Below are 26,168 nucleotides of genomic sequence, written 5' to 3'. Positions count from 1 at the left end.
ATCGTTAATATAGATTGTAAAGAGTTGGGGTCCCAGCACTGACCCCTGCGGAACACCACTAGCTACTGATTGCCAACCCGAGAACGAACCATTTATCCCAACTCTCTTGTTTTCTGTTAGATAGCCAATCTTCCACCCATACCAGTATATTACCCCCAATCCTGTGATTTTTTATCTTGATCAGTAATCTTTTGCGTGGAACCTTGTCAAATGCCTTTTGGAAGTCCAAATACACTACATCCACTGGTTCCCCTTTATCCACCCTGTATGTTACATCCTCAAAGAATTCGAGCAAATTTGTCAAACATGGCTTCCCCTTCATAAAACCATGCTGACTCTGCCCTATTAAATTATGTTTATCCAAATGCTCTGTTACTGTTTCCTTAATAATGGACTCCAACATTTTGCCCACCACAGATGTTAGGCTAACTGGTCTATAGTTTCCAGCTTTTTGTCTACTTCCCTTCTTAAATAAGGGTGTTACATTAGCAGTTTTCCAATCTGCCGGGACCTTTCCTGAGTCCAGGAAGTTTTGGAAAATAATCACCAATGCATCCACAATCCCTACCGCCACTTCTCTCTCAAGACCCTAGGATGTAGGCCATCAGGTCCGGGGGATTTATCTGCCTTAAGTCTCATTATTTTACCGAGTACCATCTCCTTAGTGATTTTAATCGTGCTTAGCTCCTTCCCCCCCCCCCCCCCATTGCCCCCTGTTTGTCCAGTGTTGGGATATTTTTAGTGTCCTCTACTGTAAAGACTGATACAAAATATTTGTTCAGCGTCTTTGCCATCTCCATGTTCCCCACCACTAGTTTCCCGGTCTCCTCCTCTAAGGGACCAACGTTCACTTTAGCCACCCTTTTTCTTTTTATATAGCTGTAGAAACTCTTGCTATCTGTTTTTATATTTTTTGCTAGTTTACTTTCATAATCTATCTTTCTTAATTAATCTTTTAGTTATTGTTTGCTGGCTTTTAAATGCTTCCCAATCTTCTATCCTCCCACTAGATTTGGCTACTTTATATGCCCTTGTTTTCAGTCGGATACTAGCCTTTATTACTTTACTTAGCCACGGATGGCTGTCTTTTCTTTTACTCCCCTTTTTCCTCAGTGGAATATATTTATCTTGAAAGATGTGAAATATCTCCTTGAATGTAGACCACTGCTCTTGTACCGTCTTACACTTTAATCTGTGTTCCCAGTCCACTTTAGTCAATTCTACTCTCATACCTTCATAGTCTCCTTTATTTAAGCTCAGTATGCTGGTTTGAAATCCAACTCTCTCACCCTCAAACTGAATTTGGAATTCAACCATATTATGGTCACTCATTCCAAGGGGATCCTTTACTAGGACATTTTTTATTAATCCTGTCTCATTACACAGGACCAGATCTAAGATTGCCTGCCCCCTGGTTGGTTCAGTTACATACTGCTCAAGGAACCTGTCCCTAATACACTCTATGAACTCTTCCTCAAGGCTGCCATGCCCAATTTGATTAGTCCAGTCAATATGAAAGTTAAAATCCCCCATGATTATAGCTGTTCCCTTATTACAAGCCCCAACTATTTCCTGATTTATACTCCGACCAACAGAGTTGCAACTGTTAGGAGGCCTATAGACTACGCCCACTAGTGACTTTTCCCCCTTATTATTCCTTATCTCCACCCAAACTGTTTCACTATCCTGATCCTTGGACCCAATATCATTTCTGACTATTGCAGTGATTCCATCCTTGATTAACATAGCAACCCCACCTCCCTTTCCTTCCTGTCTGTCCTTCCTAATTGTCAAATACCCTTGTATTTTTAGTTCCCAGTCATGATCATCTTGCAGCCATGTTTCCGTAATGGCCACCAGATCATACCCATGTGTAGTTATTTGTACCGTCAACTCGTCAATTTTGTTACGAATGCTGCGTGCATTCAGATACAGAACTTTCAAATATGTTTTCTGACAATTTATTCCTGCTTTTACCCCTTTTACTACTTTACCTTTATCATTATACATTCTGTCCCTTCCGGACACGCTCTGGTTTTTAATTCCCCCACTGCTACCTTGCTCTATTGCCTCCTCCTCTGTCATTTTTATTTTTCGCTCTCTTTAAACTAATTAGTGGGGGGGAGGTTTTAAGACCTCTCTACAGCCCTAGTTATTCGATTCGCCAGGATTCTAGTCCCAGCACTGGCCAAGTGAAGTCCGTCCCAACGGAACAGCTCTCTCCTGTCCCAGTACTGATGCCAGTGTCCCAAGAAGCAAAACCCATTTCTCCCACACCAGTCTTTGAGCCACGCATTTAACTCTCTAATTTTATTTACCCTAGCCAAATTTGCACGTGGCTCCGGTAGTAATCCAGAGATTATTACCCTTGTGGTTCTGCTTTTTAATTTGGACCCTAGCTGCTCAAACTCCCTCAGCAGAACCTCTTTCCTTGTCCTATCTATGTCGTTGGTACCAACATGGACCACGACAACTGGATCCTCCCCCTCCCACTCCAAGTTTCTCTCCAGCCCAGAGGAGATGTCCTTAACCCTGGCACCGGGCAGGCAACACAGCATTCGGGACTCTCTCTCTCTCGGCTGCAAAGAACCCTATCTATCCCCCTAACGATACTGTCCCCTACCACTACAACATTTCTTTTAACTCCCCCCACTTGAATGGCCCCCTGCTCCACAGTGCGGTGGCCAGGTTGCTCATCCTCCCCGCAGTCCCCGTTCCCATCCTCACAAGGGGGTAAGAGCCTCAAACCTGTTGGACAAGAGCAAGGGCTGTGGCTCCTCCAACACTACCTCCTGGATCCCCGTACCTGCCTCACTTCTAGTCACACCATCCTGTCCCTGGCCACGGACTACATCTGAATTAATTACTCTACTTGGTGTGACTACCTCCTGAAACAGAGTCCAGGTAACTCTCCCCCTCCCTGATGTGTCTGTGTTTGAAGCTCGGATTCCAGCTCATCAACACGGAGCCGGAATTCCTCGAGCAGCCAGCACTTACTGCAAATGTAATTACTGTGAGCATCAATGGTGTCCACCAGCTCCCACATATTGCAGCAGTAACACATCATCTGCTCTCCCATTCTATGTAATTAACTACATTTATTAATATTATTTTTAAATACCCTCTGCCCCGATTTTAGATGAATATCACACCTTAGAAACTATAAACCACAGAGTTTAAGTTTAAAGAGAGAAATACTCACCAACCAATCACTTACCTGCTTTCTGGTGACGTCACACTTCGGTTATTTTTTTTACCTCTCTCCTTCCCTTTGAGTTCCGAGTTCGGAGAAGGGTACGCCTTACCTGGTCTCTGGAGCCTTTTATAGCCCCGCTGCTGCCGCTCGAGTTTCTTGCCGACGCTGTGGGGCCTTACCTGGTCTCTGGAGCCTTTTATAGCCCCGCTCTGCCGCTCAAGTTCCCTCTGACGCTCTGAGCTTGTATCATTAAAAGAAAGGAGACGCTATCGGCCAAGCTGCTTCTGGTACTCATCTGTTTCACCTCCAAGTGTATTTGTCTGTCAGGTCCTTGTAATTTCACTAGAATTAGAAGAGTTTTTTTTTTACTCCAGCAGTTCACTAAGTTGCAGTGTAAGCAATTAAATTGAGCCCTTTAGATTTCCAATAATTTAATTGTTCAGTAGACCCGCTGTTAATGATCCAAAAATGTAGAATTAGATTCAGAAGGTGTAAGGAACATAAGTGTATTTTATTGCCACATCTTCTGGCATATAAATTCTAAGTGCAGCTCTGCTATTCTGATGTATGCTGAATTAGTGAAGGAATTCAGTCTATGTGCTTGAGTTCCTCAAGAACAATCCATTTCTTACATATTTAAAACACTGCATGGTGACAACATTTCAAAGCTATTACACCTATAAGTGGCTTTGTGAGTATAATATTTCATGACATAACAGTATGTGACAGGGCTATCTGAAACAAAAGATAGAAACCTACCTTTTGGGACCACACAGAAGAAATAGTTTTTTAAGAAGTGTTTGTAAAAAAACAAAATGATGAGAGAAGTATTCAAGATCTTTGACGTCAAAAGGAAACGAGCTAAAAAGCACCGGTACAAACGTAGTATTTGAAAAGATGGAGACTTGAATTAATCAGCAAAACATGGGGTGAAAATGAGCGCTTTTTGGCTTTGAAAAGACTTCTTGGGAGATAATGCATAACAAGACCTGAAAGCGGTAAAATCACCCAACCACACAATGCTGACATTTGAAAGAAGCTCCACAGTTGTCTGAAAAACAGCCAAAAGCTTTCACTGTATACAGACTGAAGAAAAGAAGATGTTAAAGTATTAAGAAACTCTAGGCTGTCCAGACGAAAGTCAGACACCAGCCAAACTTTCTACCTTCCCTACAGTGAAAAATCACTTGTGTCACAAACTCCCTGCACTGAGCCATAATTCTGTCCCTATTTGATGCCGCTTGTCCTCGGGGACAAAAAAGAACCCCTATCGCCCACCTCCCCATTTCTCTCCCATTCCAGATGAAATAGTTTTCCCTATTCACTTTAGCAAAACTTTTCATAATTTAAAAAACCTGTATTAAATCTCCTTGGCCTGCTCTGCTTCTGTGGAAATAGTCCCAGTATCTCAAGTCTCTACTTAGAACAATAGTTTTCCATCCCTGGCATCATCCTGACCAATCTCGTTGTACCCCAGCTTCTGGTACTCCTTTTCTATAATGGGGTGCCCAATACTGCACACAGTATTCTAACTGGTCTAACCAATGTTTTGTATAAATTCATCATTCCTCCTTTACTTTTGTACACCAGATCCTTATTTATAGAACCCAAATTTCTACTGACCTTTTTATGGCTTGATCTACCTGCACTTGCAGTTTCCGAGAATTGTGTATTTGAACACCTCGGTCTTTCTGTTCATCCATATCCTTCAGTATCTTTCCATTAAGTCCATGCTTCCACTCTTCAGTCGTGAATTTCCTTGGAGCTGCTCCTGCTCTGCCAGCATAACTTCGTCAGAAGCAACTCCTTGTTTTTTTTTTCTCTGAAAATGTATTACCCAACACTTATCCACATTAAATTGTATCTGCCACCTGTCTGCCCATTCTACTAATCTTTTGACGTCATCCTCAAGTCTTTTTCAGGGCAGTCTTTCTTCAGGTTATTTCACCCAGACAACAAATTTTCAAACCTAATATTTATAAATATGATAAATTCAGTTGTTGTAATTAATTTTCAAAGGTTATCCCAGCTATCACATTCAGCTACACTTCTGACAAATGATTCAGCTCTTCTGTGGAAAATCATGAATGAGCTCTTTTCAACAGACTTCAGTGCAGTTAACGTGTTGTAGGGAATTGGATTCACAACATTACCACATCCTACCAGTGCCAAGAAGATTGACGAGATGTTAGTCACTTTTTGGTGACTGATAAAATATATACTTAGACCATAATTCCTTGATGCTTTAGCTCATTTTTGCCAATAGTCCAGCGAGAGTGTAGGAGAAGGACTAGCAAATAGGCTGGGACCCGTATGACGGGGATCCTGTGGCCATTTGCACTGATCTGCCTGATTCCATCTCCGTGATGGTTGTGGAGCACTGAGGATTCAAGTCAAGGACGGTGGGCAGGCCCCCCCCCCCCCCCCCCCCCCGAGGACTTTTTTTTTTTACTGTTACATGCGGCACTCTTAAAAGGGGGCACATTTCAATTCCCCACCCCAGACCCATGCAACAAGGCTGCATATTCTTGCCTTTTCTGGCAGATGGGCACCCGAGAGAGCCTCAAGTGCTGTGGGTGTCTACCAACAATATTAAAATTGGGTGTCTTTCCTCTAATCCCACATACTGAATTGGAGGTCACCAATATAGGCTTGATTCAAGCTTCATATCACTGTGGTTGGCTTGTGGATGGTTACTGATTTTTAGAAAAATGAAGGAATCTGCAGCATTTCCAGTCTCTAAACATTACATTTTATTTGACGAAAGCATAGTGCTAGTTTAAGTATAACAGTTTTATAATTTGCAAACAATCTTGCATCACTGCATGTTACTTAAAGATGACCACGCCTCTCCATGGTTTCTGACCAGCAAGATGGTATTTTCAGCATGTTTGGCAATCTTTATTTTAAAATAAAAAACACATTGTAACAAATTTTGTACTGCCTTTAATAAAGAAGGTGGCTGTTTCATGGATGTATATTTGCAATTAACTATTTGTGGGTTTGATTGTACAATACTAACATAGGATGGACTGTCTTTTCCGATTAGTCTTCTTGGTTCCATATTTCCAATGCCGAGAGTAATTTATGCTATGGCAGAGGACGGACTGCTGTTTAGAGTGTTGGCCAGAATCAACGAAAGGACTAAAACACCACTTATTGCTACAATAGTCTCGGGGGTTGTAGCAGGTAAGGGACAGTCATTTACAAAAAAAAATAGCAGGGAAGGTAAATATTCTGCCAAACATGTAGTCCTGCGGCTTCTGATTTAAACCAAGATCTTGGGAGGTTTTTTTTCCAAAGTTTTAAATTTCTATTTGCAAAATTTTTCTTCAGTCCTTTTGAGTACTGAAAAATGCAGTTTCTCAATACTTCATATGCTAAAACTATTTCTGTTAACTTTTCAAAATGTTCTTAATACAAATTTCCAACCTCTTTTTTAAGATCTGTTGCCCGGTCAGTTTTTTCTTTTCCTTTTTTGTCGTCTGCCTGAGCCATGGTTCAACGGGAGCGAGGAGACGGTTCTGCTCTCTGGCCTCCACCAACACAGCTTTGGAGTCAGTTATTAGGGTTGCGTAAAGCCACCATTGACTATTTGCCCCACAAATCCTCCCTCTACCCACTGTGAAGAAATGCCTGATTCTACTTGGCATCTCTCCACAATAGCACATCTGAGCTCCGCAACATTGCAGAGTGGTTGGCTGCTTGTGTGAGCTCACATTTCGCGACTCGCCCAAATCATTGTGCCAGTCACAAGAACACTTCCTAATTTGGATTACTTTTTGAATGAGCTAAAATATAAAAGTTTAATATTGTTGGAATTATTGCAAAGGGTAGAAGAAATACTGTTCGTATTCTCAAATTCAATTGTGATTCTATTATGTCAGAGGCCTGATGCTCACCTTTGGTATCTATATGTTTACTTTCCCTGTCTAATCACAATCACTTGAGTTATACAATTGACTTCTCCCTTGCAGCCTATTAGGTTCAATGTTTCCATTACCAAGAATCCTGTTTGCAATGGCACGGGATGGTCTGCTATTCAGATTTCTGTCCGGAGTGAGTGAGAGAAAAGCCCCAATAGTCTCAACTATTGCAGCTGGGGTTCTTTCTGGTAAGCTTTTAATATAAGCTGTAAGTCGTGGGTTGCAGTGTGCTACCTACCTCTTGAGCCAATAACCTTGCACTCTGACTGCATATCTAACCTGCGTGAGTACCAAGCAAATAAACTTTATAAGCAAGACTTTTCTAGAATGAGGTGTATTGGCTTCATTCTATTCATTCACATTTTCCCAGTTCCATCTTCCCACACGAACTGCTCGCTACCTGGCAGCCTCCTTTAGCAGGGAAGGCAGAACAGTCTGCACTATAGATGACCCCACAGTGATGGGTAACGCCATTCTTTAACTAGGATTCAATAGGATCACTTAGAATTGGTGAACTGGTCACCCCACTAGCAGTAGCGGGTGGGGATAAGCAGTCTGACCAGCTGAAATTTGCTCCCTAACAGTGATAGGCTCAAGGGACTGGGTTTCCTTTGTACTAATTAGTTACCGGTCATTTGTTTGGGAGGCAGGTGCTGAACTGGCTGTGCCTCTGGGCCATCTTACAACAGATTTAATTCTAAAGAGTGATCTTTCATGCATATTAATAATGAGCGCACTCCTTACTTTGTGTATTAATGCAGTTTGAATATCGTAACCTTTTGTGGCTCAGTTGCTTGTGTGTTGCTGATAAGGATCATGCTCAACCAATTAGGATTTTCTTGTGTCCTTAAGGTACAAGTTTTCTGATACCCACCTGGATGCAGTGCAGTTTTTCAGATGTAGTACTAATTGATGTTTTTGTTTTATAATCAATATATGCAAGTCTTTTTGGAAAATTGGACTACATTCTTCGGATGAGGTGTTGAACCAAGGTTGCAATTGCCTCTTCAGGTGGATGTTAAATATCCAAGGGCACTGTTCAGTGAAGAGCAGAGAACCCTTCTGGTAGCGTGGCCAACATTCCTCCTTTGACCAACTCCACCAAGAAACAAAATTACCTGGTCATTTCTCTCATTGCTGTTTATGGGATGTTGCTGATGCAGAATGCTGCTTTGGTTGCCTACATAACAAGACACTGCACTCCAAAAAAGTAATTAATTGTGTGAAGCTTTGAGCTGTTCCAAGAGAGAAGACGCTGTATAAATGCAATTATTTATTTCTTGTTACTAAGTTTAGTGCTGCTGCATTCCTGCTACAGTACTTGCTGCAGTATAATTAAAAAGAAAGGAAATATGTGCTCAACAATTCTAATGGTTGATAGCAGAGGAGTTCTTACTGCAGAGCTTGTTGAACTTGATGAGGAAAACCGTGCCTGTGGTGTACTAAAAAGCTGCACTAATACTCTTCAGTGTTTATATTTGTTCAATCTTTATGTAGAAACTTAGAATTACATCACTCTCATTGCAGCTATCATGGCATTCTTGTTCGACCTTAAGGACCTTGTGGATCTTATGTCAATTGGAACCCTTCTTGCCTACTCGCTGGTGGCTGCTTGTGTTCTGGTGCTCAGGTAATTGTGTGTGCTTCTTCAGAGACCAATAATTTGTTGTCCTTCACATTAACTTTCATTTCTTCTCTTTTTCCACCCCCCCTTCAATTTTCTCCCCTTCTATGCTGTCCTGAAGACTGGCTCATGTTGGGGTACGGATCCATGGCTGGCAAAACCCTCTGGCACTTTGTCCAAGTGACTATTTTTCATGTGCAAGACCAGACACTGAGCTTTGGCAAGATATTCAGCTGTTGGGATTGTGGGTGGGGGTAGACGACAATATTGCAGCTGAGCTCGATTCTGACCTCATCAGATGTTCAGGATTGCACACTTTCCAGCAGGCATCACCAGATAGCAATTAGGAGCAGAAACTCTGCCTTTTTTTTTTGTCCTCCTTAGCATGGGGGAATTTAAGGTCATTGCACTGCCCTCACTGCTACCTTGGCTGAGAGAACCTGACTCGGCACAGACCAGGAACCAAACTTGGGACCTTCCTGATCTTATTGACTCAGTGCTATACAGGCCAGTGCATTTACTAGTAAGTTGCTGAATGAACCACTTGTATAGTTTTTCCATTTGAGTTCAGTTCGTTGATTTTTTTAAATGAAATATTTTTGTATGTGGTTAACGCATTGTCCATGTAAGACTTCTGGAATGAATAATATGGCTGATTCCTCTTTGCAGATACCAGCCTGACCAGTTTTCTAATGCAACATATCAAATGGCAAACACTTCTGATGATGCAGATATGACTGAATCAGCCAGCACTAATGACTCCCAAGCAGAAGTTTTACCAGAAAGTGAAGAAGAATTCTCATTGAATGTCTTGTTATTCCCTGAAAACAGTCTCCCTTCCAAGCAATCGGGATCTATAGTTAATATGTGTGTGAGTTTTATTGGTAAGTTATCATGGTGTGAATTGCTTCTCATTGCCTTAAATTTCACACTTTAAAAAAAATCAAAGCTGACTTATTTCCTTGATTTAATTAACAGCAGTGTTGCTTTCGATGTAAAAGAATGTAGCTGAGGAGCAATCATGGGCACACTGGCTTACTCCAAACAGGCTGCCTTTATTTTCCCTTGCCCAAAGAACTCTGTCTATAGACAGGGGCACAGCTGTCTGGGTATGTTGGAGGAGATCTGTCCTTGCTCCATATACTTTACCAAAGAGACAGTCAGAGTTATGCATTGTCCTCTAGCCAGACCACCAGACAACATCTGTGATAGGGATGGTTCTGCCGGTAACTCAAGGTGCTGACGATTATCGGCTTCTATGCCACTGGATGCTATATGCCAAATTTGTCAGTCTGCAGTGCAGCAATGATTCCAGCAAGTGGCAGATGCATTGTTTCTCAGGGAAAACTCTTCCATCACGGAACACCACCAAAAACATAGCATAACGTTTTTCTAGGTGCTAGTTTTTCCTAAAGTGCAGGGCATTTGAGAAGGCACCCAAGAAGATGCACCATGTACCTATCTTTTGTTGGAATTGTGAGAACAACTTTTGCATGACCTGTAAAATATCTCTGAAACAGCTGAAAGGTTACCTTGGTGTTTTTGAATGCAGCATCTGTCATTATCCCATCAGAGTAAATTCTTTGTGGCATACATACTATGCCCTATGCTTTCAGCAGGCAAATACTGGGTACTCTGCCGGTCTTCTTGCAATTGCCAGCTTCCTGCGCATTTGCTCCATGATCTTTGCATTTTGGAAACAGCATTTACCCTTTCCGCCACCACTTCTTGCACAGTATGGACAGCTGTTTGATGAGGGGGTGCCCTCTGCCCCAAAGAAGGCATCCCTGCTTTGATGCATTTTCTGCAGAAACACCTCTAGTGCAGCATCAGAAATTGGGCCATGTGACTGCTTTGTTTTACTGTTTCTTTATTCCATGCTCAATAAGCAAACAAAAGCTGCCCTGGATAAAAATTGTTGCTATGCAAAACCATAAGCTGCCTTCCTTTAAATAGCAGCAACTCTTTAATAGTTGCTGATTTGCAGGAAATCCCAACCCTGCAGTATGCAAGTTCCCTGCACCAGACCCACTCCAGGCAGAGAGTTCGTAATGTTTAAATAATTTCACCATGTGTTCATATTTAACTGAGCTGACCTTATAAATCAACGCTTTGAAAAAGTTTAATGCTCCCAATGAATTGGTTCCGATAGAGGAAAATCAGCTTTGGTGCATTATGAAGAGAGCAGAACATTGCAAAGGGCAGTACGATGTGGTTAAGGATCACTAAAGTTGGCTTTTATTGCCTCTGCCTCTCTTTCCTCTTTGAAGACGCCCCTTAAAACCTACCTCTTTGACCAAGCTTTTGGTCATCTGCCCTAATATTTCTAAGTGGCTCAGCGTCAAATTTTGCTTTATAAAGCTCCTGTGAAATGCCTTGGGACGTTTTACTGTTAGTCACTATATAAGTATAAGTTGTTGTAAGTAAAGTACAGTCAACAAAGATGATTGAGCAACTTCCCAGTTGTAACTGGTAATGTACTATATTTTTGTTGCAGGATTTTTTATCTTGATTATTTGTCTGCTGGCTGTTCATGCGCAAGGTCCTTTGTTGGAGGGGAAAGCATGGTGCATATGCTTGCTTCTTATAGTGATTCTTTCGTGTGTGATTACCACTGCTATAATCTGGAGACAACCAGAAAGCAAAACAAAGCTGTCATTTAAGGTAAATACCCTGAGATTTTTATTGCTTAAAAGTTGCTTGACTGTTTTGATTTAAACTTTACACTTGTAGTCTTTGTGTGTATTTCATTGTCATGATTTTTAGGTACCTCTCTTGCCCTGTCTACCCATTGTGAGCATCCTTGTGAATATGTACCTAATGATGCAGTTGGATAGAGGCACTTGGATTCGCTTTGCTATCTGGATGGTGATAGGTAAGAAATAAATGATTTGCATTTATAGATTGCCTTTCACATTCCCAGACCATCTGAAAGCACTTCACAGCCAATTCATTTGTTTGAAGTGTTGTCATTGTTGCTTTGCAGCCAAATTGTGCACAGTAACTTCCCATAAACGGCAATGAGATAAATAACTAGTTGATCTGTTTTAGTAGCATTGGCTTGACTGAAATGTTGGCTAGGACACCATAAGAACATTAGAAATAGGAGCGGGAGTAGGCCATTCGGCCCCTCAAGCCTGCTCCGCCATTCAATAAGATCATGGCTGATCTTCTACCTCAACTCCACTTTCCCGTCCGATCCCCATATCCCTTGATTCCCTTAATATGCAAATATCTATCGATGTCTGCCTTGAATATACTCAACGACTGAGCATCCATAGCCCTCTGGGGTAGAGAATTCCAAAGATTCACTACCCTCTGAGTGAAGAAATTTCTCCTCATCTCAGTCCTAAATGGCTGACTCCTTATTCTGAGACTGTGACCCCTGGTTCTAGACTCCCCAGCCAGGGGAAACATCCTCCCTGCATCTACCCTGTCGAGCCCTGTAAGAATTTTGTATGTTTCAATGAGATCACCCCTCATTCTTCTAAACTCCAGAGAATATAGGCCTAGTCTACTCAATCTCTCCTCGTAGGACAATCCCTCCATCCCAGGAATCAGTCTAGTGAACCTTCATTGCACTCCCTCCATGGCAAGTATCTCCTTACTTAAGGAAGGAGACCAAAACTCTACAATAGTCCAGGTATGGACTCACCAAGGCCCTTGAATAGTGCCATTGGATCTTTTATGTCTACCTAACCTGAGTTTAAAATACCATCTGAAAGGCTGCACACTGCCGGTGACAGTACAACTTTCGTCAGTACTGTACTGAAAGTGTCCAGAACTTGAGATTATATCCTCAAGTCCTGGAGTGAGGCTTGAACCCATGATCTTCTGGCTCAGCAAAGAGCGCTATCGTTGAACCAAACTAACACTGCTCATATTTCAATCCAATTAATTGTTCATTTTTGAATGCTTGAGTTGATGAATGGGAGTGCGAAAGCGGGTGACGGGTTAATATGGAAGGTGTTGGAACAGAAATCTGGGAGTCCGAAGTGGCCTTGTCCTCGACATAATTATCCTAATCCTCATATCATAGTCCATCTGAAAGAATTTTCTTCCCTTCTGCTGCTACTCATCTTGTGCCCCCTGTTGCTGTGATACATCTGCAGAAAAGGAGAACATAAGCCAAGAATGGGTGAGCATAACCCACCTTGGGAGTAAGGAGACAGCGAAGGGGGTTAAAGCTTCTGGCTGTCTGCTGCTTCGCCATGACTTGTCTAGGTGTGCACCCATTAACCTGCTACCTGCACCATACCACCAAGCTTGCCATCTCCCACAGCTAGAGTAGAGTTCTTCCCCAGCAGTTCTGTGGCCTTCTCCTTTCTCTGGCGTCTGCAGTGCTGCCTCTGGTACCCTACCTTTCACAGACTTTATGCAGTAGTTTCTAGAGTAGCAAGATTGAGGGAATTAAAGTAAGGGCTAACATTTGAGGGATGTCTCCCAAGTGGTATTAGACAGCTGCCTGTTAAATTGTCAGATGGGGTTTTAAAGTTCTGTACGCAGTTAATTGTTGTTGAGCAGGATGACGACAAGTATTGTAAGATGCCGTGTTAACCACAGTGCAGCGAGGATCATTTATTTAGCTATTAATTTGAGAGGATGAACAGTGTGCTAGTGCCCAAGAAAGAAAAGTGTTGAACAGTGAGCCGCCTTTAAAGAGGAGATGGTTCGGGTACAGTCTAGGTACATTCCCATGAGGGGGAAAAGTAGGGCAACCAAAGTCAGAGCTCCCTGGATGACGAAAAAGATGGACAGTTTGATGAAACAGAAAAAGGGGGCGTATGACCAATGTTGGATAGAGAACTGGTTGGCAGACAGGATGCAAAGAATTAGAATAAACGGGTCTTTTTCCGAGTGACAGGCAGTGGCTAGTGGGGTACCGCAGGGATCGGTCCTAGGACCCCAGCTATTCACAATATATATTAATGATCTAGACGAGGGAACTAGATGTAATATCTCCAAGTTTGCAGACGACACAAAGCTGGGTGGGCGTGTGTGTTGTGAGGAGGATGCCGAGAAACTCCAGTATGATTTGGACTGGTTGGGTGATTGGGCAGATGCATGGCAGATGCAGTATAATGTGGATAAATGCGAGGTTATCCACTTTGGTGGCAAAAACAGGAAGGCAGATTATTATCTGAATTGCAATAGATTGGGAGAAGGGGAAGTGCAACGAGACCTGGGTGTCCTTGTGCACCAGTCGCTGAAGGTAAGCATGCAGGTGCAGCAGGCGGTTAAGAAGGCAAATGGTATGTTGGCCTTCCTAGCGAGAGGGTTTGAGTACAGGAGCAAGGAAGTCTTGCTGCAGTTGTACAGGGCCTTGGTGAGACCACACCTTGAATATTGTGTGCAGTTTTGGTCGCCTTATGAAGAAGGATGTTCTTGCCATGGAGGGAGTGCAGTGAAGATTCACCAGACTGATACCTGGGATGGCAGGAATGACATATGAGGAGAGATTGGGTTGATTGGGCTTACACTCGCTGGAGTTTAGAAGAATGAGAGGGGATCTCATTGAAACTTATAAAATTTTAACAGGACTAGACAGACTAGATGCAGAAAGGATGTCCTCGATGGTGGGGGAGTCCAGAACCAGGGGTCACAGTCTAAAGGTAAGGGGTAAGCCATTTAGGACAGAGATGAGGAGGAATTTCTTCACCCAGAGAGTGGTGAACCTGTGGAATTCTCTACCACAGAAGGCAGTTGAGGCCAATTCATTAAATATATTCAAGAAGGAGTTAGATATATTTCTTAAGGCTAAAGGGATCAAGGGATATGGGGAGAAGGCAGGGACAGGGTACTGAGTTTGGATGATCAGCCATGATCTCATTGAATGGCGGAGCAGGCTTGAGGGGCCGAATGGTCTATTCCTGCTCCCATCTTCTATGTTTATGTTGAAAATACAAGTGAGAACCAGGCTGAATATAGAAAGTTCAGAGGGGAAGTGAAAAAGGAAATAAGAGGGGCAAAGAGAGCGTATGTTAATAGATTGGCAGCTAACATAAAATGGAATCCAAAAGTCTTCTATAGGCATAAAAATAATAAACGGTAGTAAGAAGAGGGTGGGGCTGATTAGGGACGAAAATGGAGACCTACGTATGGAGGCAGTGGACATGGCTGAGGTACTAAATGAGCACTTTGCATCTGTCTTTACCAAGGAAGAAGATGCTGCCAAAGTCATAGTGAAAGAGGAGGTAGTTGAGATACTGGATGGGATAAAAATTAATAGGAGGTACTGGAAAGGCTGTCTGTACTTAAAGTTGATAAGTCACCAGGACCGGATGGGATGCATCCTAGGATGCTGAGGGAAGTAAAGGTGGAAATTGTGGAGGTACTGGCCATAATCTTCCAATTCTTCGATACAGGGGTGGTGCCAGAGGACTGGAGAATTGCAAATGTCACATCCTTGTTCAAAAAAGGGTGTAAAGATAAACCCAGCAACTACAGGCCAGTCAGTTTAACCTCGGTAGTGGGGAAGCTTTTAGAAACGATAATCCGAGACAGAATTAACAGTCACTTGGACAAGTGTGGATTCATTAAGGAAAGCCTGCATAGATTTGTTAAAGGCAAATCGTGTTTAACTAACTTGATTGAGTTTGTTGATGAGGGCAATGCAGTTGAAGTGGTGTACATGGGCATCCAAAAGGTGTTTGATAAAGTGCCACATAATAATAGGCTTGCCAGCAAAGTTGAAGCCTATGGAATAAAAGCGACAGTGGCAGCATGGATACGGAATTGCCTAAGTGACAGCAAACAAAATAATGGTGAACGGTTGTTTTTCCGACTGGAGGAAGGTACACAGTGGTGTTCTTGATACATATTAATGACTTGGACTTGGGTGTACAGGGCACAATTTCAAAACTTGGAAGTATAGTGAACAGTGAGGAGGATAGTGATAGACTTCAAGAGGACATAGACAGGCTAGTGGACTGGGCAGACACGTGGCAGATGAAATTTAACACAAAATTGCAAAGTGATACATTTTGGTCGGAAGAATGAGGAGAGGCAATATAAATTAAAGGGTACAATTCTAAAGGAGTGCATGAACAGCGACACCGGGGGGTATATGTGCACAAATTGTTAATAGTGACAGGTTGAGAAAGCAGTTAAAAAAGCATACGGGATCCTGGGCTTGATGAATAAAGGTATGGTGTACAAAAGCAAGGAAGTTATGATGAACCTTTATAAAACACTAGTTAGAAGGATGTGAAGGCCCTTAGAGAGGGTGCAGAAAGATTTACAAGAATAGTTCCAGGGATGAGGGACTTCAGTTATGTGGATAGACTGGAGAAGCTGGGGTTGTTCTCCTTTAGACCAGAGAAGGTTAAGAGGAGATTTGTTAGAGATGTTCAAAATCAAGAGGGATCTAGACAGAGTAGATAGAGAGAAACTGTTCCCATTGCCGGAAGGGCCAAGAACCAGAGGACACGGATTTAAGGTGATTGGCAAAAGAACCAAAGGCGACATGAGGAAAAACCTTTTTACACAGCGAATAATTAGGATCTGGAATGCACTGCCTGAAAGGGTGGTGGAGGCAGATTCAATCGTGGCTTTCAGAAGGGAATTGGATAAGTACCTGAAGGAAAAAAAAATTGCTGGGCTACAGGAAAAGGGCGGGGGAATGGGACTTGCTGAAGTGCTCTTGCAGAGAGCCGGCAAGGGCCAAATGGTTACAGCACAGAAGGAGGCCATTCTGTGTTACCTCACCTGCCCTCATCAGGTCATTGAATGCTTTCTGGCACTGGTTGACATTTCTGGGGTTGAGAGGTGTCTGTTGCTGCCATCTCATGACACATGAGCTGTTTTATCTGAGGTTTCCTCCCATAGGCACCCAGCTGTTTTTCTTTGCTGCATTTCATCCACGAGTGTCAGAAGGTCATTCTCATTCTGGGCTCTTCTTGTTTTGCCTCCTTGCAGTGCCCTGCTCCCTGCATTGAGTGCCTCTGTCAGGTCTTGGACTTGCATACATGCTTCAAAAGTGCCACAAAATCTCTCATGAGCCATCCATTGCAGCTACCTGACAGTCAACTCACTGTTCTGAACACTTTCCTACTTACCTGCTGCTGATGCAATGCAGCCATTCTTGGCTCGTTAAAGGCTGCAGTCCTAATTTCCAAGTGCCTACCACCCCCCACCGCACTGGTGCAGTACTCCCACAACCTATGGCCGGGTCAACACTGACGACGGTCGAAGGGCAGAAATCCCAGCTCCAGGGCGTAACACTATATTGTAGGTAATTCTATGACTATAGTTTGGATAATGGCCCTATGGATTCCAGAGCCTCTATCTTTGGGTGTAATTACACCAAGGGCTATAGTTTCAACATGTCAAAGTTATCAATTTATAATAGCATGTAGGAAAAAAAAGCCTATTTATATGGTATATTCATAGAATTTGCAGCACAGAAACAGGCCATTTGTCCTTCTATGCTGGTGTTTATGCTCCACACGAGCCTCCTTCCACCCTACTTCATCTAACCCCATTCACATATCCTTCTATTCCTTTCTCTCTCATGTACTTATCTAGCTTCCCTTTAAAAGCCTCAACCATTCCATGTGGTAGCAAGTTCCACATTCAGTAGAATTAAAACTGTCAGGTCTGTAGAATATATAAATTATATTTGCATTAAGACACTCCATTATAATTACTCTATTTATTGCATCCTAAATTTAAAAACCAGCTATAAAATTGAAAAAATATGCAACAGAATGTTGCAGATAAAACTGAATCCAGTTGGCACAAGGCAAAAATATGTATTTGACAATTCCAAGAGAAGTTACTAATCTGCTGCACGTTCTTGCAAGCATTGAAGATTTACCATTAACCTTTATTGGGGAAAATTAATTTCAGATTAATAGAAACCAAAATAGTTATAAAGACTTGAGGAATAATACCTTCAGTGTAATTCAATGTCTCAGGCTGCAGTCTAAGGCACTATTCCATCAATAAGGGAATAGACCAGAAACAATTAATCAGAAATGATAATTGTAGTTTATAATGGGATTCTTGTTACCTCCTAATTGTAACAACTTGAGCCGTTTGCAAAGTGAATATGATTATTGTTAAATAAGAATCTGTTATTCTCTCTAACAGGGTGCATTATTTACTTTGCTTATGGAATATGGAACAGCTCCGAGTCTAATGCTTCCAGTTTTCCAGCTGACAGAACTGCAAGGGCTTTTAAGGACACGGTGGGTGCGTCAAATGGTGAAGCAATACCTCCAGAGAAGGAAGCTTTCCTGCAGGATGCCGAGGAATTTGCTGCAGACAGTAGGAATAGAGAGGATGGTGTTTAAACCAATAGAGGTTCAGTTTCTTCCAAATATATATTCAGTATGTATCTTAAACATTTGAAAAAGGAGCACAGCTGAACGAATGCTACTTGCATCACACACGGAGTAAGTCTTTTTTTCCACACATGCTGTGAGGGTTTTAATTAAGTCGTACTGCTGAGCATTTGTGTGCCTGAAGGCCAACACTGCTGCTATGTTATTTCATTTCTTTTTTTAGACCCTCCAAAACAATGGTAGCATTGATTACACCACATTCAAGTAATAGCTAGTTCACATAAAATGTTTAAAATGGGTTTGAGGTATTTATTGGGTTTTAGCTACGCGAATTGCTGAAATGCTAGAAATACTAAACTTTTAGCACACTTGGATATATATTTTTCCAAAAATGTTTTCCTGGTCAAGTGAGCACTTGTAAAATAATTTTGTTAGCAAGTACAATAGTATCTATTTTTATTTGGGCCTTAGAATCTGTACATTGCACTACCTTCGTTTAGCTACAGTTCTTACAGTGCAGGACACTGTCAGAAAGTGAACACTTTAACTTCCTGCCCATTGGCTTTAATTGCAGACTATTTCCTTTGACATTTTAAAAAAATTATAGAGATGACTTATGAAACATTGTTACAATCCTTACATTTTATTATCAAAGCGAGCAAAGAAAAGAATCTATCAAATGCAGACAGTAATGAGTATTTCTGATGCTGGTATTTTTGCTGATTTTAAGTGTGGCTTTTACTAAGCCCTCTAATTTCATTTATCACATTGGATTGATTCCTACAGTCCATATTTACATACTGTTTCAGATGGGGAATGTCACACACAATTGCCTTTAAATGTTCTTCTGCAGAAACAAAATTCACATTAAAGTAGTCACATCACTGTTCTTCCTACAATGTGTAATTGTACCACTTATTTGTGATTGTGATTAGTACACCTAATAAATCACCTTAAACAATACCCCACTTGAACTACGGATGGCATCATGTCTGCAGCCATGGGTGATGGAAATGGGCAACACTGGCACGTATTTATTAAGGCCATAGTGTGGGATTGGAGTCACATGTAGGGACGGCAGGTTCCCTTCTCTGAAGGACATTGGTGAACCAGTTAGGTTTTTATAACCGTTTTCATTTTCATGGTCATTGTATCTGGTGCCAGACTGCGAATGACAAGATTTATTGAATTCAACTTCTCACTTGTGATGGTGGGATTTGAACTCATGACTGCTGGGTTGCTGGCTGCAAGTACAATAACCACTAGGCTACAGTTCCTACACATTGGTGGTGGTGTCTTACAAGGGGATGATTGTGAGCGTGGTTAAAGAGGAAATTTTGCAGCTACAGATACGCCTTTTCTCCACTCCCATGACCACACCAATTGTGAAAATCAAACTTGGGACATGTGGAGCTCAAAGAATGAAATTACTGGACCTTTGATAAACAATTTTCCATTATTGTAACATGACTGACTAACAAACTGAGCTTTCCAAGGTTGCTGATTTTCACTGTTGGCAAATAGACAAGAAAACTAGTCTTGAGTGTAGGTAGATGACAACAATTGCATTTATATAGCATTTAAAGTAGAAAAATGTCCCACGGTGCTTCACCGAATGAGATATTACTAGGATGGCCAAAGCTTGGTCAAAGAGGTGGGATTTAAGAACCCTAAAGGAGGTGGAGAGGCTGAGGGGTTTAAGCAGGTAATTCCAGAGCGTGTGTCTATGTGGCTGAAAGTGGGGCAAAGAAAGGGGAAGGATGCCCAAGAGATTAGATGAATGGCGAGTTCGGTGTGGGGGTTTTGTAGGGCTGGAGGGGGGTTACAGAGATAGGGACTGAGTGAGGTCATAAAAAATGTCAGCAGCATTTTATCTTTTATAAATAGGGCTATATATAGTACATAAGAAATTATGAATTTAAACAAGGCAGTGGTGAGGCCACAGTTACAGCAGGGTGCATGTTTGTGCGCCATATTATAGAAAAGACATTAAAGCCATAGAGAGAGTACAGTGTAGATTCACTAGGATGACCCAAAGGATGGGAAATTATAATTGTGAGAATTGAGATATTAGGGTTATTTCTACTAGAGTAAAGAAAGCCAAGATTACATTTATTAGAGGTTTTTAAAATCTTTGATAGAGTGAACAAATAAAGACTATTTCCTCTGGTTAAGGATTCAATGACTAGGTTTATAAAAAAAAAAAAAAAAAAATCATTTATGGGATGTGGGCCTCGCTGGCAAGGCCAACATTTATTGCCCATCCTTATCAATTTAAAATCATGGTGATCAGTGGTTAGGAGAAATTTCTTTATTCAGAGGGTTTTTGGAGCCTGGAATGCTTTGCCATAGAGAGTACTTGATGCAGAAATTATTGCCTCTTTTAATGGATAATTGGATACATATTTGAAGCAAAGGAAGATATTAAGGCCATCGGGAGAGAGCAGGTCAGTGGGAATAGTTCTAGATTGCTCTAGCAAAGAGCTACAAATCCAAAAACGTATCCATTTACCCCTAGTCTCCTTTCTATTCATAGTTTAGTGATTCATTAAATGAAGGTTTGTAATGAGCCACTGGTAGTATTCTATATTGCTGCAGTATAATCAGGAAGTATAGTATTTACTACTCATTTCTTCAAGTCATGATACTGTACTTGTATGTTTGAAATACTAATTTAAATTAAAATCTAAAGCTGTATGGCTGCACAAATGGTGTCACACATCAGTGGACCAATGCTTGGTGCAATGCAGTCCTCAGATTCAACTTTGGACTGCGATTCTCCTACCAATAGGTAGAGTCTAAGCACTTTGACAGAAGGAGGGAGGTCAAATCAATCAGGGACATGTTTGCCAGCTGCTCTTGCACACATTCAGCTTTCTGGTCAGGAAATGGTGCATGGCATCAGAGCGTCATAAAAGTGGAGAGTGAATCCTTAGTAAAAGGAAAATACACTCAAATATGACTCTTCCACTGGTCTGCTTTAGTTTAAGCCAAATTTCTTGCATTGATTTTCAACCAACTAGTAATCACTGTGTAATGAAGATGATTTGGACGTATGATTAACTCTTGAAAGAGAAATAAATCAAATATAAAGGATACCCATGGCTATCAAGTAGCTCTAACCTCGTAACACACATGCAATGGAAAAAGTGTGCATCTGTCCTAAAAATTTAAAATGTGGGAACAGCACAGCAGATCTGATTGCATCCGTAAAAAAGAGGGGTTAGGAGGGCCAGTTTCATGAATGTTCGTTACTGACCGGGAGTCTCACGGGCTGGGGGCACATATTGGAAAATTACAGGAAGCAGCCCTGGGATCTTCCAATATGTGCTTCCAGCAGTCACGACTCCCAGTCAGTAGAGCGCGCACAAAATTGGCCCTAGTGTTTCTATCCTGTCTGAATAAATATATACTGTACTAGTTTGTAGCTGTGGGTTTGACACGATTTATGCTATGGAAGTGCTGACAACTAGCAGTACTTAAATTATATAAGAATTAATTTTGTTACTACATTTTATAATTTTTTGGAAATTTTAGTGTAGATGCTTGTTTTTGTGGTGGGATAGTGTTACCAGAGATACTGATCTCTGTGGCATATGATAGTTTATAGGATAGGTAGTCATTGGACTGCTAAGAAAGCAACCGTAGAAGTTCAAGAGTGGAATACAGGGTTACACCTCAAGGTAAATTCACCAATCCCATGTTCTCACCAGGTTCTGCCCTCAAAGCGAGTGCGGGTTGGAGAAATGGCTACAATTTTACCACCGATTCTTTGACATGGGATTCCCTGTGAGCTTGGCCCATTTTGGGTGCACAGGATCAGTGAAGTTATCCTTTATTTTCACTAGGAAAATTACTCTCTTATAACACACCCTAAAATGAAAAAGCACATGTACAAATGCAGTAAATCAGCATAATGCCTTGGATAACATTTTTGGCATTTATATGCAGTTCTGTTATTTTCTGAGGCAAATTTAATCTGAATTTTTCAGTGAATTACAATATTTAATAATCAATAATTACAGTCAAATCTCCTTATAAAACACACATTACAAAATGACCGTTACAGAATCCCAGTAGAAGTGCCATTGGATTCAGGAGAGCTTGAACCACAATAAAATGACCTGACCCACAACCTGTCACTTTTTTATTTATTTGGTTTTCCTAGTCTAAGAAACTGAGATCAGTTGGCCACATTAATAAATATTGCAGTAATGATCAGCATCAGCAACTTTCCACACGTGTTCCTATCAGGATTTGAGGAATCGCCTTGGGAAAAGATTTAAACGGGGAAAAAATATTGAAGACCCTTCAGTGAGGGGGGAAAAAAGGAAAACTGAATGTGATACAAAAATGTTATTTAACAATACACATTCATTTTTATTTGAGTAGCTGAAGGTACTGTGCTTTGCTTGGTGCTCAACTCTGCATTTGGATTAGAACAGTTTTTAGAACATGTGTAATCAGCTGTTGCTGTGCTATGCCTTCAGCCTTAAAAGTATTTGAGTAGCACAAAATATAACATGGTCAGACCTTTATGGTTATTTATTGGGAAGCTATTAAAAATAAGGGGAAATAGCAACACTGAAACCTCACGAGCATAACCAACAGAAAGTCTTGGTCTCCGATTTTGTTGTATACCATCGGAGTCAGTAAGAAAGTGACTGTTTTTCAGTGAGAATGACTTTTTAATTGAGGTAAAATATGAAAAAAGTGTGTTGGTGGCTTTTTAATATCTGTAAATGTAAAGTATATAAAAGGGGCTCCGGGGTAGCACATTTTGGGAAATTTAGTGCGGTGCTTATAGGGAGCGCTTCTTGAGAAATTATGGCCTGGAGCCATCATTGTCCATCTATTACAATGAATGGGCAGAAGTCAGACTATGGACCTGTAATTTCCCAAGAGGGACCCAGAGAGTGCTGGTTCTCTCCTAAAATGTTTTAATTAAAACAATAATTACTTGAAGGAGAAAACAGGGTCTCTGCCCATCAAGATGACTTCAGGGGGGCCAATTTTCCGGTTTTTGCACTAAAGAATGTGTATTTCCCAGTTGCAAAGCAGAAGGAAAAAGGGGTGGGGACCTGTGATGTGGGGTTTCTGCCCCCTTTTCATTCCGAGTGCTGCATTATATTTCTGGAGGAGGGTGAGAGGATGTGCATTTGTAATCTCATGTGAATGAGGTGGCTGTGAGGTCATGACCCATCCTCCCTCAGTTAACTGGGTGTCCACTTTGCAGTGGTACAAACATAGTGGTATTCACTGACGGTGGACCTTATTTCTTGCATCCAGCCTGCTCAAACCTGCAGTAGCAGCTTACTTTCCTTCTGCATTTCCAGGAGCAAGCCCTTTCTAAATGGCATTCCTCCACTGGCAGTACATCGGGCCTATTAAAATGACCTGAACCCATGCATACAGGTGGGTTTAGGCTAGATGCAGCACACTTTGACTTAACTTGGAGCCAGAGTGGGGAAGCACTAAAATCGTTTACAAGAGTCTTTGTTGTCTCAGGCACTGCTCCCACAATAACATGCTGTACTCATAAAAGGTACAGGTAGTTGCACAGCTAGCACATCAGATAGTACTTTTACGAGCAATCTATTTTAGCTGCTTCAACATAGCAATACAGTAGCTTTACACTGACCATAAAGGTTTGACCAATGTGTTTTTAAGATGTAATTTTTAAATGCCGTGAATATTTTCAACACCAAGTATGGCTGTATCAGGTTGTTTACCTGAAATCACTGTGCATAAATGTTTGTTGGAGTACTAGTGATGGATGTTGAAGCAACATTGGTGTATAATAATTCTGGGACAAGGTACACAATTCACAAATACCTTAACATAATATACTATGACTTCACCATTTCAATGAAAAGGAAATGTGTGTTGAGTTTACAGGATTTTGCAGTATAATGTCAATGGTCGAATTGCTACATCTATTTTGACAGTATGGCAGTTTTCAACATTGATTTATTTGCCATATTTCATCTAAATGCAAACTTGGCATTTGCTAATATACAAAAAAACTGGCCATATATACTCTAACAAAAAAGGTGAAATAAACATGAACTATTGTATTTTCAAATTGCATTGATTAATGTCCTGTAAATAGCCTAGTGATGTCAATGCACTGGGATGGCCTTCTGTATATAGTCATATGGTTGAGGATCTGTATTTATGTAAAAATAAGTTAACCTAAAGTATAAATTTGTGGTTTTTGTTTTTCCTTGCAGTAAGTTATTGGCTGGAGCAGTTTGTTTTTGTTCCTGGGTGTTAAAAATCCATTAATTTTTGAATGGTTTTTATCATTTTTAAAGATTTTGGTTGAACATTGTTTTACCATTTACAAAACATGTATTCTACTATTTCTTATCTGTAACAAATGGGTTGTTTTGGTAACTTTACCTGCTGTTGCTGACTTGTGTGTTCTTACATATTGTAAATAATAAAGAGCTTTTTAAATGGCATTTTAATTTTTCTAAACTTTTGTTTTACAAGTAATGTGTACATTATTATTCAGATACTGTACCTGTAAAACTGGTAGAGATATCCCAGGAATACCCCAGTGGACAAGAACGTCAAAACTGTTCAGATATCAACCCTTTATCGTTAAAAGAAAGAAATTCTTATTCATTCCACGACATACAATAAGGATTTGCTGTCATTGATGTGAGGCAAAATTACTGCTGAAGAATAGTATCCCTTTAATTGATTCATACCATTGTGCAGCCATTTTGGTCAGGTGTACTTTACTGTACACTATGGGCTTGATTTTGCCAGGCCCGAGGAGGTGGGATTGGAGGCGTGAGTTGTTAAAATTGCCAAAAATGGCAGGCGGGCTCGATCCCGCCTCTGAGCAATTTTCCCAAATGTGTTTACTGACTTGCTTTCCATCCTGCCTCCAAGAGGCAGGATAGGCCCTTAACAACAGGGAAATGTGCTATAATCCCATTTTGAGAGGCCTTTCTGATTTTAACACATTTCCTCCATCCTACACGCCTCCTCTGGAACACGCCAGGTAATGCTGGCAGCCTTAGAAGTGGATTGCTTACGAACAGCTGCAGCTCCACCATTACAAAGGAGTTTTAACCCATGATCGTTTGCAGGTGGCAGAACTTTGTTGTTTCAGGTTTGGGGGAACTTTTAGCAGGCATACTCAGTGTTGTGGAAGTTTGGAGTGTGACCTCCTGGGAAACCCCTCTCCCCACCTTGACTAAGCGCTTCCTCAACTGAGGCATATACCAGAAGCATAGCGACCATTTAATTCCTTTTCTCCTGGACATCGGATTCGGATGCAGACCAGCCGCGGCAGCAGCAGGAGCATCAACAGGAGCGCCAAACTGCTAGTCACCCACCTGAAGATGCACAGGCCAGAACGCGCCAGCGCGCGACAACATTGCTGCCCGGGATGCAAGGGATGCACTCACCCTGGCCATATTTGCTTAGCCTGCACAATCAAACACTTTAGTCTCGCTCCTTCTTACCAGAGCATTGACAATGGACGAGAACCTGTGGAATCGTATCACTCTGTCCACCATTTTGAAAATTGCAAGGCACCCTAAGCCCTCAATGTGAAAGTCCCATTTGTGAAATGACACAGGCCACAACTTCAACAGTTTGGCATCAAAACGCTATAATACAATCACAACGATGGCTGGTCCAAAAACAAAACACAGCACCCAAGTGACTACCCTTGTGACTACTTGTGCTTTATCTTCCTCTTACGCATGCTCCTACGTGGTACTTCCCCTGTGGCTTTAGCAGATGTGGAGGCCCCTTGCTCACTTTCTTGCTGCTCCTGTCTCGATGCCTTTGGCGGCTGTCTTCTGGGATGGTGACCCTGTGCGGGCTTGCCAACAGTCTGCTGCTCCTGCAGCTGTGCAGGGGCTGAGACGCCCATCTCAGTTGGGTGAGGACTCTGGTGGGGCTCTGACCGAGGGCTTTGCTGTGGCATGGTCGTGTGAGTGCTTGGAGAGGAGCCCCCACTGCCACCAACATCCCTCTCATGGGTCAGCCCCACTTCAGAGCTAGCAAGTGGCTTGACAGCACCTTACTGCACTGCAAGGGGGCCATGAGGACCTGTTTCTGCACTGGAAGTCCTACTCCAGAGGACTTGCATGAAGGTCTGGTTTGTA

At 41.7% G+C, this 26,168-nt stretch overlaps 1 protein-coding gene across 3 annotated transcripts in view; it reads left to right on the top strand.

Annotated features, from left to right (window-relative positions):
- LOC147111909 (high affinity cationic amino acid transporter 1-like) overlaps positions 1–24,500 on the top strand; it is a 142,077-nt gene extending 117,577 nt beyond the window's left edge. For 2 of the 3 annotated variants that reach the window (XM_085999295.1, XM_085999296.1), the window contains 6 exons: positions 6,246–6,385; positions 8,650–8,752; positions 9,416–9,630; positions 11,244–11,410; positions 11,513–11,621; positions 17,840–24,500. In XM_085999295.1, coding sequence (XP_085855421.1) covers positions 6,246–6,385; positions 8,650–8,752; positions 9,416–9,630; positions 11,244–11,410; positions 11,513–11,621; positions 17,840–18,042 — 937 coding nt within the window. In that variant the 3' untranslated portion in view covers positions 18,043–24,500. Of the gene's footprint in view, positions 1–6,245; positions 6,386–7,173; positions 7,311–8,649; positions 8,753–9,415; positions 9,631–11,243; positions 11,411–11,512; positions 11,622–17,839 lie in introns of all 3 variants that reach the window. The other variant, XM_085999297.1, reaches the window with a different exon arrangement.
- The last annotated feature ends 1,668 nt before the right edge of the window (positions 24,501–26,168 follow it).

The sequence above is a fragment of the Somniosus microcephalus genome, chromosome 10 (assembly GCF_052327205.1).
Source record: "Somniosus microcephalus isolate GS21.2 chromosome 10, FLI_Smic_1.0, whole genome shotgun sequence".
Classification (NCBI taxonomy): Eukaryota; Metazoa; Chordata; class Chondrichthyes; order Squaliformes; family Somniosidae; genus Somniosus; species Somniosus microcephalus.
The sequence above is the reverse complement of the archived record's forward strand: the minus strand, read 5'-3'. Positions and strand labels throughout refer to the sequence as shown.